This window comes from Balaenoptera ricei, chromosome 17 (assembly GCF_028023285.1).
Source record: "Balaenoptera ricei isolate mBalRic1 chromosome 17, mBalRic1.hap2, whole genome shotgun sequence".
In the NCBI taxonomy this organism is placed as follows: Eukaryota; Metazoa; Chordata; class Mammalia; order Artiodactyla; family Balaenopteridae; genus Balaenoptera; species Balaenoptera ricei.
In genome coordinates this window covers 2698584-2715495 of record NC_082655.1, presented here as the reverse complement: position 1 = coordinate 2715495, position 16912 = coordinate 2698584, and the positions used below count along the sequence as shown (strand labels likewise).

Genomic DNA, 16912 nt, shown 5'->3' with positions numbered 1-16912 from the left:
TTTTCTGCCTGAGATCCCCCCATCACGGGCCGAGGCCCCTCCTGCTCTCTCCTCTGGCCCGTGATGCCCACCTGGCTCCCAGGCCCTCTTGAATATTGCCTTTTCGCTTTTTAAGCAGAGCCCCTTCTTGTGTCTCACTGTGTTCTAACCGTGGTTCCTTCTCACTGAAGGCGGCGAGCTTCTCCAGGGCGGGGACCGGTCTTCCCGTCTCTGTAACCCCAGCACGTCACTCAGACAGAGCGAGCTCCCCACGGGGCCCCGTCGGTGTAGGGGGAGAGGCCGGTGCTCGCTCGCACGTGGCAGTGAAACGGGCGGGAGGGGCCAGGCGTGCTGAGGACAGCTGTCCCGCCCCTGTCCAGTGTCCTTTCTGTCTGGAGAGGCCGGCACCATCGACAGTGGAGACCGGGATTTGCGGGTCGGCAGGTGACGCGCTGTTGCTTTCTCTCCAGGACGAGTACTGCTTCTACAACGGCAAGATGCGCTGGGAGGCGTCAGGGCTGGGCCGGAGCGCGGCCGGCTGCTTCGTGCCCTTTGCCGTGTGTGTGGTTTCCAGGTTCCCCTATTACAACGCCCTCAAGGACTGCCTCTCCTGGTGAGCTGCACACACTCCCTGAAAAGCTTGCCTATGCCCCTTCCAGACGCCCCCCGCCCTGGGCAGCCAGACTTCTGCGGTCTCACACCCAGATCCTTCCCCTGTTGGTGTAAACTCCCGGAACTTCTGACACAGAGATTTCAGCCTTGATTAGCAATGGAGAGGATGACCACTGGATTCTCGGATTTATTTTGTGATTTGATTTTTCTTTCAATTTCAGTTTATTGACTCATCTGAAGATCTGTAAAGATTTCGAAGTTGACAACCATATAAAAGATTTTGCTGCAAAACTATCTTTAATACCTAGCCCGCCTCCTGGACCACTCCATTTGGTAATTAAATCCGGAATTGTCTTGTTTTTTCTTTGCAAATTGTAAAAGTAATATGATGAAGATGGTTTATTCGTTTGTTTTTAATTGATGTGTGGTTGATTTACAATGTTGTGTTAATTACTGCTGTACAGCAAAGTGATTCAGTTATACATATATATACATTTAAAAAAATTTTTTTTTCCATTATGGTTTATCATAGGATATCGAATATAGTTCTCTGTGCTATACAGTAGGACCTCGTTGTTTATCCATTCTATATATAACAGTTTGTATCTGCCAACCCCAAACTCCCAACCCATCCCTCCCCCAACCCCTTCCCCCTTGGCAACCACCAGTCTGTTCTCTGTGTCCATGATTCTGTTTCAGTTTCATAGATAGGTTCATTTGTGCCATAGTTTAGATTCCACATGTAAGCGATATCATATGGTATTTGTCTTTCTCTTTCTGACTTACTTCACTTAGTATGATAATCTCTAGGTCCATCCATGTTGCTGCAGATGGCATTATTTTGTTCTTTTTTATGGCTGAGAAGTATTCCATTGTATATATGTACCACATTGATGAAGATGGTTTAAATGTTTTAAATGATTTTCTTAAGTTCTAGCTTTGTTTAAATTATGCTTCTCAAGTTCCTTACAGAAGCATTTTATACACTGTTTCCAAAGGTCAGAAAACTAGAAATAAATTAGAAAATATATTTTCTAAAAATTTTAAAATAAAATTTTGGTCTGAAGTCAAATATTTAGGCCTGAGTGGCTCATGATAAATAGATGTTGAGCTAGTAATAGGCCCCTTTAGTGGTTAACATGTTAATTCATTACTTGCTATTCAGAAAACACATAAAATTTACTTAAATTACAAATTTCCCTTTTGTTTTTTTTTGTCTGGAGTATCGGGTATTCTATTTAACTTGTTAATGTTTTCTCCTGTCCAGTGTGGTTAGTAAAAAGTAACTGGTTTGGTTTTTTTTGTTTGTTTTTTTTTGTTGTGGTTGTTATTCACAGCGCCATTCTGTTATTTAATTGATAGAGAAGCGTTTCCTAAACTGAGTTCTGTGAAGAACTGTTCTCAAATGTTATTGGCTGTTTTCGATGGGAGGTTTCAGGGTTAAGGAAAGTTTGAGAAAGACCTCATTCCCCTTTCGTCGAGTAACATGTCAGACAGCTAAACTGTGTGATGAAACCTGTTTGACTCAGCGATTTCCAAACTCATTTAACTGTGGGATGCTTCCTTTTTAAAAAACAGACATCTATTAAATAAACGTCTTGAAATGTACAGTAAATGTCAAGTCAGTTTCACTGTATTCATCCCCTCTGGAAGATTATACATATAAATCTTGTTTTCCTATATTTTGATTATTATGGACAGTTGAAAAAATAATTTATTAGGATATTTGTGATTATGAACTTAAAGTGTATATACTTACTATTACCCTAAACCCAGCAGTCTGCTCGGGGGGTTGGGGGGGGACACCCTGCCAAGTGCATTCCCGGCCCGAGGCAGGGCAGGATGTCTGTCTACCTTGGTCCCACTCCCAGAAACCTTTGTGGGGAACATTTGCTGGATTTCCGTGCCAGGCACTCATCTTTATTTTGTGGGTAACTGGTATTTTTGTGCAGTGAAATCATCAAAGTTTACATTCTTATTCTAGAAACTCAATACCTGCTCATTGAGGACCTGCTGTAGCAGTGAACCAAATTCCCTGAGTTAGGAACAGGTTTACAGTTTACTGTGATTCCTTGTATTCTACCTTTGAACAGAAGCAATGTATAAACAGTAATTACACGAGTTTTCTGTAATCCACGAGTTTTGGAATCTTGGATTAATTAACATTTGGTTCCTCCATTTCTACCACCCCCAGTGGGAAAGTTGACTGGGGACGTTCTCGATGCCTTTTTGTCCTACGTCCACCCTATCAGTCTGTCTCCAGTACCTGTTTCCAGTTTACACACTTTCACTGCCACCCCTGTTCTGGGCCAACAGCTTCTCCCACCTACACGACTTAGGGAACCACTGGTCTGTCCATTTCCATTCTTGACCTTATATTCAGTTCATGCTTTTGCACTGTGGCTGGAGAGATCATTAAAATCTATAAACTGGACTTTCCTTTTGTGCTTAAAACCCCTCACTTGTTTCTCACTCATCGCCTTCACCCAGACCTGCATCCCTGGCCCCTGCGTCACCATTCAGCCCTGTCCAGCTCCACTCACCCGCTTGCTCACTGTTCTCCAGCTACACTGGACTTCTGTGGGTCCCTTGCAGATGCTGCCACAGGGCCCTTGCATGTGCTGTTCCCGGAAGTACCCCTCTCTCCATTTTCCCCCTCCAGCTCCTGCTCCTTTCTCAGGCCTGGCTCAGACATCAGTTCTCCGGAGCAGCGTCTCCCACACCATCTCTCTCACAGCAGCCCACTCTCCTGCAGAGTTCAGCACGCCTGCAGTTAGGGCTTGTGTGTGCGTGTTTTTTGTTTAATGTCCATTTTCTCCATCAGACTCTGAGCTGCATGAGGACAGAGGCCACGTTCATAACTGCATTTCCAGGACCTACTACCAAGTCCAGCGCTTAGCTGCTGTCCCATGGAGCTCTGTTCAGTGAATGAATGAGAGAATGTTTCAGCATCGGCCAGCAGTGCTCATTCAGTCAGGGTCTGCATGTTGGTGCTCATGGTTTGTCCCAGTGGGCTGAGTTTGGATCAGACTTGTCATTGGGATCCTCCACTAACAAGTCTAATTAGCTCTTGGGTCCAAGTTGGTATAAGGGTCATCATTTGTTTTAGGGAGTGTTGTAGAATAGTGGCTGTTTATTGTTGTGAAGAAATCCAAGAGGTCAGTTTAGGCCAATTTCTTCTGACGCAGGAGCTGATTCAGCAGTGTTTTCCAGAACCCACTGCAAACCAACGTCAGGTTAGAGGTTGTCATAGGTAATAGTCGTGAGCTGTGCACCTTGTGTCTTGAATAGTGTGCATGGGCCCCGAGCTGCCATTTCCTGTTAATTCTGGGTGGGGTCAGCTCTCACCTGTACTGACAGGAGGAGGTGGGAGGCCCCACAGTGTGGGGAGTGAGGAAGCGAGGACCCAGCCCTTTCTCTGACCACCTGGACCACTGGCCTGAGGGGAGCAAAGGCTCTAGGGGCACCCCGCGTCCCCGGGCCTGCTTTGCTTCTATCTCTGCCCTCTAGAAGTTCAGATGTTACTTGCTTTTCAAATGATGGGCATAATTGGGTGTGTCCAGTGAAACACACACGTTTTTCTTTTTTTCTTTTTTAATTATTATTTTTTTTAATCACTCATCAATTTTATACACATCAGTATATACATGTCAATCTCAATCGTCCAATTCAGCACACCACCATCTCCACCCCACCGCGGTTTCACCCCCTTGGTGTCCATACGTTTGTTCTCTACATCTGTGTCTCAACTTCTGCCCTGCAAACCGGTTCATCTATACCATTTTTCTAGGTTCCACATACATGCGTTAATATACGATATTTGTTTTTCTGTTTCTGACTTACTTAACTCTGTATGACAATCTCTAGATCCATCCACGTCTCAACAAATGACTCAATTTCGTTCCTTTTTATGGCTGAGTAATATTCCATTGTATATATGTACCACAACTTCTTTATCCATTTGTCTGTCGATGGGCATTTAGGTTGCTTCCATGACCTGGCTATTGTAAATAGTGCTGCAATGAGCATTGGGGTGCATGTGTCTTTTTGAATTATGGTTTTCTCTGGGTATATGCCCAGTAGTGGGATTGCTGGATCATATGGTAATTCTATTTTTAGTTTTTTAAGGAACCTCCATATTGTTCTCCATAGTGGCTGTATCAATTTACATTCCCACCAACAGTGCAAGAGGGTTCCCTTTTCTCCACACCCTCTCCAGCATTTGTTGTTTGTAGATTTTCTGATGATGCCCATTCTGACTGGTGTGAGGTGATACCTCATTGTAGTTTTGATTTGCATTTCTCTAATAATTAGTGATGTTGAGCATCTTTTCACGTGCTTCTTGGCCATCTGTATGTCTTCTTCGGAGAAATGTCTATTTAGGTCTTCTGCCCATTTTTGGATTGGGTTGTTTGTTTCTTTAAAATTGAGCTGAATGAGCTGTTTATATATTTTGGACATTAATCCTTTGTCCATTGATTCGTTTGCAAATATTTTCTCCCATTCTGAGGGTTGTCTTTTCGTCTTGTTTATGGTTTCCTTTGCTGTGCAAAAGCTTTGAAGTTTCATTAGGTCCCATTTGTTTATTTTTGTTTTTATTTCCATTACTCTAGGAGGTGGATCAAAAAAGATCTTGCTGTGATTTATGTCAAAGAGTGTTCTGCCTGTGTTTTCCTCTAAGAGTTTTATAGTGTCCGGTCTTACATTTAGGTCTCTAATCCATTTTGAGTTTATTTTTGTGTATGGTGTTAGGGAGTATTCTAATTTCATTCTTTTCCATGTAGCTGTCCAGTTTTCCCAGCACCACTTATTGAAGAGACTGTCTTTTCTCCATTGTATATCTTTGCCTCCTTTGTCATAGATTAGTTGACCATAGGTGCGTGGGTTTATCTCTGGGCTTTCTATCTTGTTCCATTGATCTGTGTTTCTGTTTTTGTGCCAGTACCATATTGTCTTGATTATTGTAGCTTTGTAGTATAGTCTGAAGTCAGGGAGTCTGATTCCTCCAGCTCTGTTTTTTTCCCTCAAGACTGCTTTGGCTATTTGGGGTCTTTTGTGTCTCCACACAAATTTTTAGATGATTTGTCCTAGTTCTGTAAAAAATGCCATTGGTAATTTGATAGGGATTGCATTGAATCTGTAGATTGCTTTGGGTAGTATAGTCATTTTCACAATATTGATTCTTCCAATCCAAGAACATGGTATATCTCTCTATCTGTTGGTATCATCTTTAATTTCTTTCATCAGTGTCTTATAGTTTTCTGCATACAGGTCTTTTGTCTCCCTAGGTAGGTTTATTCCTAGGTATTTTATTCTTTTTGTTGCAATGGTAAATGGGAGTGTTTCTGTAATTTCTCTTTCAGATTTTTCATCATTAGTGTATAGGAATGCAAGAGATTTCTGTGCATTAATTTTGTATCCTGCAACTTTACCAAATTCATTGATTAGCTCTAGTCGTTTTCTGGTGGCATTTTTAGGATTCTCTATGTATAGTATCATGTCATCTGCAAACAGTGACAGTTTTACTTCTTCTTTTCCAATTTGTATTCCTTTTATTTCTTTTTCTTCTCTGATTGCCGTGGCTAGGACTTCCAAAACTATATTGAATAATAGTGGTGAGAGTGGACATCCTTGTCTCGTTCCTGATCTTAGAGAAAATGCTTTCAGTTTTTCACCATTGAGAATGATGTTTGCTGTGGGTTTGTCGTATATGGCCATTATTATGTTGAGGTAGTTTCCCTCTATGCCCACTTTCTGGAGAGTTTTTATCATAAATGGGTGTTGAATTTTGTCAAAAGCTTTTTCTGCATCTATTGAGATGATCATATGGTTTTTATTCTTCAATTTGTTAATATGGTGTATCACATTGATTGATTTGCATATATTGAAGAATCCTTGCATCCCTCGGATAAATCCCACTTGATCGTGGTGTATGATCCTTTTAATGTGTTGTTGGATTCTGTTTGCTAGTATTTTGTTGAGGATTTTTGCATCTATATTCATCAGTGATATTGGTCTGTAATTTTCTTTTTTTGTAGTATCTTTGTCTGGTTTTGGTATCAGGGTGATGGTGGCCTCATAGAATGAGTTTGGGAGTGTTCCTTCCTCTGCCATTTTTTGGAAGAGTTTGAGAAGGATGGGTGTTAGCTCTTCTCTAAATGTTTGATAGAATTCACCTGTGAAGCCATCTGGTCCTGGACTTTTGTTTGCTGGAAGATTTTAATCACAGTTTCAGTTTCATTACTTGTGATTGGTCTGTTCATATTTTCTGTTTCTTCCTGCTTCAGTCTTGGAAGGTTATACCTTTCTAAGAATTTGTCCATTTCTTCCAGGTTGTCCATTTTATTGGCATAGAGTTGCTTGTAGTAGTCTCTTAGGATGCTTTGTATTTCTACGGTGTCTGTTGTAACTTCTCCTTTTTCATTTCTAATTTTATTGATCTGAGTCCTCTCCCTCTTTTTCTTGATGAGTCTGGCTAATGGCTTATCAATTTTGTTTATCTTCTCAAAGAACCAGCTTTTCATTTTATTGATCTTTGCTATTGTTTTCTTTGTTTCTCTTTCATTTATTTGCGCTCTGATCTTTATGATTTCTTTCCTTCTGCTAACTTTGGGTTTTGTTTGTTCTTCTTTCTCTGGTTCCTTTAGGTGTAAGGTTAGATTGTTTACTTGAGATTTTTCTTGTTTCTTTAGGTAGGCTTGTATAGCTATAAACTTCCCTATTAGAACTGCTTTTGCTGCATCCCATAGGTTTTGGATTGTCGTGTTTTCATTGTCATTTGTCTCTAGGTATTTTTTGATTTCCTCTTTGATTTCTTCAGTGACCTCTTGGTTATTTAGTAACATATTGTTTAGCCTCAATGTGTTTGTGTTTTTTACGATTTTTTCCCTGTAATTCATTTCTAATCTCATAGCGTTGTGGTCAGAAAAGATGCTTGATATGATTTCAGTTTTCTTAAATTTACTGAGGCTTGATTTGTGACCCAAGATGTGATCTATCTTGGAGAATGTTCCGTGTGCACTTGAGGAGAAAGTGTAATCTGCTATTTTTGGATGGAGTGTCCTATAAATATCAATTAAATCTATCTGGTCTATTGTGTCATTTAAAGCTTCTGTTTCCTTATTTATTTTCATTTTGGATGATCTGTCCATTGGTGTAAGTGAGGTGTTAAATCCCCCACTATTACTGTGTTACTGTCGATTTCCTCTTTTATAGCTGTTAGCAGTTGCCTTATGTATTGAGGTGCTCCTATGTTGGGTGCATATATATTTATAATTGTTATATATTCTTCTTGGATTGATCCCTTGATCATTATGTAGTATCCTTCCTTGTCTCTTGTAACATTCTTTATTTTAAAGTCTATTTTATCTGATATGAGTATAGCAACTCCAGCTTTCTTTTGATTTCCATTTGCATGGAATATCTTTTTCCATCCCCTCACTTTCAGTCTGTATGTGTTCCTAGGTCAGAAGTGGGCCTCTTGTAGGCAGCATATATATGGGTCTTGTTTTTGTATCCATTCAGCAAGCCTGTGTCTTTTGGTTGGAGCATTTAATCCATTCACGTTTAAGGTAATTATTGATATGTATGTTCCTATGACCATTTTCTTAATTGTTTTGGGTTTGTTTTTGTAGGTCCTTTTCTTCTCTTGTGTTTCCCACTTAGAGAAGTTCCTTTAGCATTTGTTGTAGAGCTGGTTTGGTGGTGCTGAATTCTCTTAGCTTTTGCTTGTCTGCAAAGCTTTTGATTTCTCCATCAAATCTAAATGAGATCCCTGCCGGGTAGAGTAATCTTGGTTGTAGGTTCTTCCCTTTCAGCACTTTAAGTATATCATGCCACTCCCGTCTGGCTTGTAGAGTTTCTGCTGAGAAATCAGCTGTTAACCTTATGGGAGTTCCCTTGTATGTTATTTGTCATTTTTCCCTTGCTGCTTTCAATAATTTTTCTTTGTCTTTAATTTTTGCCACTTTGATTACTATGTGTCTTGGTGTGTTTCTCCTTGGGTTTATCCTGTATGGGACTCTCTGCGCTTCCTGGACTTGGGTGGCTATTTCCTTTCCCATGTTAGGGAAGTTTTTGACTATAATCTCTTCAAATATTTTCTCTGGTCCTTTCTCTCTCTCTTCTCCTTCTGGGACCCCTATAATGCGAATGTTGTTGCGTTTAATGTTGTTCCAGAGGTCTCTTATGCTGTCTTCATTTCTTTTCATTCTTTTTTCTTTAGTCTGTTCCACAGCAGTGAATTCCACCATTCTGTCTTCCAGGTCACTTATCCGTTTTTCTGCCTCAGTTATTCTGCTATTGATTCCTTCTAGTGTAGTTTTCATTTCAGTTATTGTATTGGTCATCTCTGTTTGTTTGTTCTTTAATTCTTCTAGGTCTTTGTTAATCATTTCTTGCATCTTCTCAATCTTTGCCTCCATTCTTATTCTGAGGTCCTGGATCATCTTCACTATCATTATTCTGAATTCTTTTTCTGGAAGGTTGCCTATCTCCACTTCATTTAGTTGTTTTTCTGGGGTTTTATCTTGTTCCTTAATCTGGTATATAGCCCTCTGCCTTTTCATCTTGTCTGTCTTCCTGTGAATGTGGTTTTTGGTCCACAGGCTGCAGGATTGTAGTTTTTCTTGCTTCTGCTGTCTGCCCTCTGGTGGTTGAGGCTATCTAAGAGGCTTGATGGGAGGCTCTAGTCACGTTTTTCTTCTTACTATTCCCAAGTCACTTTCTATGTTGCTTTGTGTGTGAAGCCTATTGTTTTTCTGGAGCGCCAATCAAGTTGAAATTTACAAAGTATTTACCTCAAATCTCTCTCCCTCCTCAGTTTCTTCATCTGTAAAGTGGGTAGAATAACAGAACCCACCTCAGAGAGCGTGAGTATTGAGTGCTGTGAAGTTGCTACCACAGCACCTGAAACATCGCAGTAGCAATGTTGCTGGTAGAGTGGCTCACGTATGTGGTTGGTTCTTATCTTTTTTTTTGGCTGCGTTGGGTCTTTGTTGCTGTGCGCAGGCTTTCTCTAGTTGCGGCGAGCAGGGGCTACTCTTCATTGTGGTGCAGTGGCCTCTCCTGTTGCGGAGCACGGGCTCTAGGTGCGTGGGCTTCCGTAGTTGCAACACGCAGGCTCAGTAGTTGTGGCACGTGGGTTTTAGAGCACAGGCTCAGTAGTTGTGGCGCATGGGCTTAGTTGCTCCGTGCCATGTGGGATCTTCCCAGACCAGGGCTCAAACCCATGTCCCCTGCATTGGCAGGCGGATCCTTAACCACTGCACCACCAGGGAAGTCCTGGTTCTTATCTTTAATGGGGTGTCTGGCTGACACATTTCCTTTTTTTTGATTTGGTCATTTTTGATTTTTATTTTTTAAAAATTTTTATTAGAGTATAGTTGATTCACAATGTTGTATTAGTTTCAGGTGTACAGCAAAGTGAATCAGTTATACATATACATATACCCATTCTTTAGATCCTTTTCCCGCATAGGTCATTACAGAGTATTGAGTAGAGTTCCCTGTGCTGTGTGGTAGGTCCTTATTAGCCATCTGTTTTATATATAGTAGTGTGTATATGTCCATCCCAATCTCCCAGTTTATCCCTCCCTCCGCCCCCCGGCTTTCCCCTGGTAACCATAAGTTTGTTTCCTAAATCTGTGACTCTGTTTCTGTTTTTACAAAGTTCATTTGCGCCACTTTTTTTAGATTCCACATATAAGTGATATCATATGATATTTGTCTTTCTCTGTCTGACCTACTTCACTCAGTACGACAATCTCTAGGTCCACCCATGTTGCTTCAAATGGCATTATTTCATTCTTTTTTATGGCTGAGTAATATTCCACTGTGTATATGTACTACATCTTCTTTATCCATTCACACATTTCCTTTTTGAAATACTGAGGAGAGTTTTTCATTATAAACTTTATAATTGTTAATAATTCATCACAACTTGGAATACTTAACTCTGCTTTACTTTGTTTTGTTTTGCTTTAAAACAAACGCATCGGTCACATAAGTGAATCCACCTTATTTTTAATGTCTTGCTTCTGTAGCCAAACTGGGAACAAGAAAGCAAAGAGGCCCCAAGTAATGGTCGGAGGCACTTGCAAATGTCCCAACTGTCAGAAATGACAGTCTCTTTTCTTGTTTTTTGTTTTGTTTTGTTTTTTAATGTGAAAATAGAATAGTGACTAAGGTGACTGGAAGAAAGTGTGACTAGTGAGCATTTTGTCCTGTGGCCCTTTTTCTTGACCCAATACTCTGCTGCTCTCCATTTCTCATCCTTTCATGCCTTTCCTAGAGGAAGCCTCTCTGTCATCAGATTTGATCGCTTCTTTCTGTTCTGTTTCCCCAAAGCTCTGCTCATGCTCAGACCCCTCCATCTGCTCGTGGAAGAGCCCTTGCAGAGTGCCTCCTGTGTGTCTGAGGCCAGGGGAGGCTTAACCCTGCTGTTCCCAGCTCCACCTTCTTGGAGGGACCGCACCTCCCTCCTTCACATCTGCCTCGACCTTTAACACATAATAGGCATCCTGTGAACGTGGGATTTGTATTTGAAGTGTCATTTTTAAATACCCTCATTTAGAAAAATAAAGTGTCTTTAAAATTTTTTTGTAAATTCCATGTCTTTAAGGAGCTTTGACTGTTAAATTGAAAATATAAGCGAATACGTAATAAGTAGTAACCGAGAATAATGCATACTGGTTAAGATTAGTTTGAACATGCTTGATTTAGAGTTTGTGCTCGTTGGGATGGATATCTGGAGGCCGTTTATCTTTGTTTTGTCAATGAACTGTTTCCTAATTAATTAAAGAGTTTAAGAGAGTTTGGCTGAAAAAGACATTAAGTCCTCAATTCGTTATGAAACGTTCCTGGCAGTTCTCTTTATCATCTCTAGACTGTTTTGTTTCTCTGTGACACTGAAGGTGACAGCATGAGTCTTCAGAACTGTTTTCTAACTCAGACGCTTTCTGAGCCAAAATGGTGAATTTCAGTGCCTTCAGCCTCCTCTGGGAGCAGCTCCCTGAGCTAATGATGGAAATTGGTCATTGCAGATACTGAACATGAAACCACTACAGATCGTATTTCCCTCAAGAGCAGACCCTGAAAGCCCCCTCATCGACCTGGACCTTCACCTGCCCTTACTGCGCTTCAGACCTGAGAAGGTGCTGCAGGTACGCGTCCTTCCACACCTGTGAGCATCTCATGCTAACTGGCTTAATGGGGCATCACAACTACTCAGAACACTTATCTTTGTGCTTAAAGCCGACAGTCACCGTAGAGCACGCTATTTGCAGGCAGCACTTTTCTGGGGTCGGGGTGGCTTTGGTCCTGGCAAGTGGAGCGGGGACGGCAGGGTGGAAGCTGCCCCGCGCCCGGCCTCGTCGGGTGGCGCCCTCACAGTGTTTCAGACTTGCTCGCGGTGTCGTTGCTTCCCCAGATCCTAACCTGCCTTCTGACGGAGCAGCACGTCGTGTTCTTCTCATCCAGCTGGGCTCTGCTGACGCTCGTGGCTGAGTGCTTCATGGCCTACCTGCACCCCCTGCAGTGGCAGCACACCTTCGTCCCCATCCTGTCGCGACACATGCTGGACTTCGTCATGGCGCCCACGTCCTTTCTCATGGGCTGCCACCTGGACCACTTTGAAGAAGTCAGCAAGGTTAGGCACCCGCCGCGGGATTGAGAGCATTGACTCACGTGGGCGCTTTGCGAGGACGCGTGGGAAGCTGCTGGGAGGTGCCCTGTGGTGTGGGTGGGTGCAGAGGCCCGCCGTCACTCCATCACAGGGCGCTAGTGCTGCCTCCTTGTCCTCAAGGCCACACCCTGATGCCATTTCTCAGGCCACTTAAATTCACGGCAGCTCTGGTGGCTTCCAGGGGTTTTCAGGGAGGTGAGGGCAGGCGTTGGAGTTGAGGGAACTGATTTCAAGTCTCACCTCTGCTGCTTACTAGTTCTGCGACCCTGAGTGACTTACTGGCCTTTGCTAAGCCTCAGTCTCCTCATCTGTGAAATGGGCACGGCCTCGGCCTCCCAGGCAGGGCTCTGGCTGAGGAATGTCCCCTGTCCTGCCTGGCAGGTGACTGGCCTTCGTGGATGGGAGCCACCATTGTTATCACTCCATATTTTCCTTTTTCACTTTTTTGATTAAGCCTCTGTTGTTCATTAAAACCGTGGCCCTACTTCCTAGAAGAATGCAGGTGCATGCAGGGTATTACTCGGTGTCCAAGGGGTCCATGGGCCTTGCTGAATCCAGTGGCCGTTTACTGGATTCAGCTTGGGGGCTGACCTGGGTCGGGGTGGTAGGCCTTCAGTGTCCTGGTCGTGAAAGGGCAGGGAGTGTGCTGGCCACATCATCATGGCAGCGTCAAGGGGCCAATAGAGCAGGCTGGCATACAGTAAGTGCTTAAAGTGCAGCAGCTGTTTTTACTGCTGTGCTGATGGGGTGCATTTCGAAGGGGAGCTCACGCCACAGGTTTGTGATAAACCGTGACATCGCCAGCAGGAAGAGCAGGTTGGGTTTTCTTAAAACAGCTTTTCTTCAGATACAGATTGCATACCACAGAGTTTCCCGGACTTAACTGTACAACTCAGTGGCTTTAGGAACTTGGTAGAGCTGTGACAACTAATTTTAGACTCTTTGGTCAGCCCACAAAGAAACCCTGCATGTGTTAGCTGTCATCCCCCAACCCCCTCAGACCCTGGCGACCATCATCTACTTTCTATCTCTGTGGAGTTGCCTGTTGTGTATACGTGGATTTTACGTAAATGGAATCATTCAATGCGTGGTCTTTTATGACTGGCTTCTTTCACTTAGCGGCATGTTTTTTGAGGTTCATCCGTGTAGCAGCATGTTATTTTTATTGCCGAGTAGGATTCCCTTGAATGAAGAGGCCACGGTTGTTTATCCATTCAGGAGTTGAGAACATTTGAGGCTGTTTCGATGTTTTGACCGTTGTGAATAATGCAGCTGTGAACACTCATGTACAAGTTTTTGTGTGGACATGCGTTCATTTACCTTGATACGTACCTAGGAGAGGAATTTCCGGGTCAGGTGCCAGCGCTGTGTTTAACCATTTGAGAAATGTCCAGACTGCTGTTCCCCGCTGCTGCCCCAGACACCTTCCCTCCAGCAGAGGGAGAGCTCCGATTTCCACTTGTCTTCTGTCTTTTTGATTCTAATCCTCCTGCTGGGTAGTTTTGATGTGCGTTTTCCCAATAACTAGCGACGTGCAGCACTTTTCCTTGTGCTTATTGGTAGTTGGTACAGGGTAGGTTCTCATTTAACTTCTTATTTTATTATTTTTAAATTTTTATTAGAGTATAGTTGACTTACAACGTTGTGTTTAACTGTTTATTTTGAACATTTCTAAGCGTACGCAAAGGCCGAGAGAAGAGTGGAAGGAGTGCCGTGCTCCCCTCTCTGTCCTCAGCCGTCGTCCAGTTTTTTCCTGGCGTTTTAGAGCAAATCGTGGCCAAGCCCAGCGCCCCTCCTGGGGCGGAGCCGGGATGTCTGTTGTTGGCAGAACCTGTGACTCACCAGGGGACAAACACACTTTGGGAAAAGGCCATTCAGACCTCATGGAAGGAATGGAAAAACATCACCCTCGCAAATGAGGAAAAAATAGGCGTACTTTGTAGCTCAAAATTGTGTTTCTTTTTTTAGTCATTAGGGGAAAAACCGTCTTGTTTCAGCCCCTTCAGGAGGGAAACTTGCAGACATTATTTACTTGATTCCAGTCTGCAGTCACAAAGGAAGTCGTTTTAGTGGTTTACCTGTTCTGGGAGGTTTTTAGGGCAAAGCAGCAGGTCTTGACTGGAAATGTTTTGGGGTTTGGATGTCTTCTCGATGTGCTGGGAGCTCGGAAGGGGTCCTTGTAAAAGCTCAGTGTCCGTGCTCATGAGCGCGGCCTGTCCCCTGCTGGTTTAGCACCCTGCTCTGGGAGACGTGTTTGTGCATATTTCACGTGCCATGAAACGCGCATTGAGAGGCCAGCCCAGCATGAAAGCTGGGGAGGATTCTGGCGTCATGTTCCGGGGACAGTTGAAGTGTAGAACTCAGGAGTGTGACTCATTATTTGTGTGTTTTGTCACAGATAAGACTTAACAAGTAAGCCATCCACACATCTCAAGAACTCTTAAGTGTGTGGGATCCCTGAGCCCAGGACCCGCCTGTGCTCTGGTCCTTGGGGGGGCGGAGCTGGCTGGGCAGCTCAGCGGGCACCCTGAGTGTTAAATGTCGGAGCGCTCCCACTGGGGCTCTGGAATGTTCTCTCCAGGCTCCCTGAAGCGGTACAGGGAGTGTTTGCACAAGGGTGGGTGAAGGCCTGACCTCGTGTGTTGGAATCTTGACTCAAAGAGGCATTTTTAATCAAATGAGCTTGTTAACCTAACTCATGGTATACACTGCATTTTTCTGGTAGATAATATAAGGCTTTGTGTGCATGTTAGATACGATAATTATCGATGACACGATCTTGGTGAATGCAAAGTGTATCTTTGTGTTTTCAAAGATGTATACAAGTTCAGATTCTTACTGCAATCTTTACAAACTTATTTTATAGGAAGCCGATGGTTTAATTCTGATAAACATTGACGCTGGGAGCATCACCTACTCCAACGACGAGGACATGGACGTTCCTGACATCCCTCTCCTGGCGGCACAGACTTTTATTCAGAGGTAAGGGGGGAAATAGTGGGTATTTGGAAAAATCTTGTTCAGGTTCATACTTGCCAATTTCAAGTATGTCTTCCAATCTTATATTAACACATGGTTTATGTGATATTTAGTAGTTTGGAAATTGTTTGTGAATATTTAAAAATAAAAGTCATTTGTCTTCATTCCAATCTTGTCTAAATACTAACGATGGCCCCCAGGCCAGGGGACGGCCACACCCCCGGGACACCTCTCGACCCTCTTCTGCGCCTGTGATCTCTGAAGTTCCTTCTCTGTCCTTCATTCATTCCTTCATTCATTCCTTCATTTATCCACTCACCAGATATGTATCCAATGCATTGGGCAGAGTATGTATATAATGAGCAAACCGATGTGGCCTCTGCCCCATGGCACTGTCAATCGGGGGCCCCTGACGGCCATGACCCACCGTCCTTCCCTGGGCGGGAGGCTGTCTTCCCCTTTCACCCCCCAACCCCCCTACCCAGCCCTCTCTTAGTGCTCTTATTTTTTCATACCTGTTTTGTGGCTCTTTGTGGTTTTTCCGTCTCTACGACTACACTTCATTGGCTGAGATGAGGCAAGACAGAATTTTTCCAAAAAGGGCAGATAATAATTGTTGTAGGCTCTGCAGGCCCTGCGGCCTCTGTGGTGATGGGAGAGGCCTGGCGGGGACTGTCCCATGTACTTCTTTCAGGGGGGTGAAAGGAGGTGTGATTGCTATTTACGCTGGGACGCAGATGCATCTGGGGCAGGTGGGTCGGGGCAGAGCCAGGGCTCCCTCAGGTGGACCTGCGGAGGACGTTTCCCCCTTTGGAATCTAATCACATGGTGGTGGGAAGAGACCCTGCTTTTAGTCCTCCAGCTCGTGTGCGGGCTACAGGCAGGCCTGGCATGAAGCTCGTGGTGGGACCCGTGGAGGGCGGGGGGCTAGTGCGGCAGGTGCTCCCGGCTGTCGTCAGGTAGCTGGACTCTGCTGCTCTGGAGGAGCTGGTGACGCAGCCCGTCGTTTATCAGTGCCGACTGCTCCCCTTTACTTTGTCTGCTGGAGGTCAGAGCGGGAAGAGCTGAGGCCTGAGAGGAGGGGAAGGAGCCGGTGGCTCTGTGTTGGCTCCCTGACTTGGCTGTTCTCATTTCTGCCTCTTACCTGTGTATTAGTCAGCGCACGCTGCTGTAACAAACACCACCTAAGCAACAGACGTTTATTGTCTCCCAGTCCTGGAGGCTGGAAGTCCGAGATCAAGGTGTTGGCAGAGTTGGTTCCTCCTGAGGCCTCTCTTTTTGGTGTGTAGATGACTGTCTTCTCCCTGTGTCCTCACGTGGTCATCCCTCTGTGGGTGTCTGTGTTCTAATCCCCTCTTATAAGGACACCAGTCATATTGGATTAGGTCCCCCCTTGTGACCTCATTTTAACTTAATTACCTCCTTAAAGGCCCCATCTCCAAACACAGTCACACTCTGAGGTGCTGGGGGTTAGGACTCCAACCTAGGAATTTGGGGGGGACACAATTCAGCCAATAACACCTTGGTATCAATTATTTCTTCTATTTGGATGGTTTGTACAAAGTACATGGGAGTGCCATCTTCATTATTGTTCCTTCCATCTTCAAAAAATCTATAAAATTCCCCAAGCAGAGTCCAGGCTCGGGGTGTGGAGTCCTG

At 43.9% G+C, this 16912-nt stretch overlaps 1 protein-coding gene across 4 annotated transcripts in view; it reads left to right on the top strand.

Moving 5' to 3' along the window:
* Nucleotides 1–16912, top strand: part of DENND3 (DENN domain containing 3) — a 61382-nt gene that overhangs the window by 11048 nt on the left and 33422 nt on the right. For all 4 annotated transcript variants that reach the window (XM_059902326.1, XM_059902325.1, XM_059902324.1 and 1 more), the window contains exons 4-8: nucleotides 450–592; nucleotides 813–924; nucleotides 11634–11753; nucleotides 12020–12238; nucleotides 15141–15256. In XM_059902326.1, the coding sequence (XP_059758309.1) occupies nucleotides 450–592; nucleotides 813–924; nucleotides 11634–11753; nucleotides 12020–12238; nucleotides 15141–15256 (710 nt within the window). The remainder of the gene's footprint in view (nucleotides 1–449; nucleotides 593–812; nucleotides 925–11633; nucleotides 11754–12019; nucleotides 12239–15140; nucleotides 15257–16912) is intronic.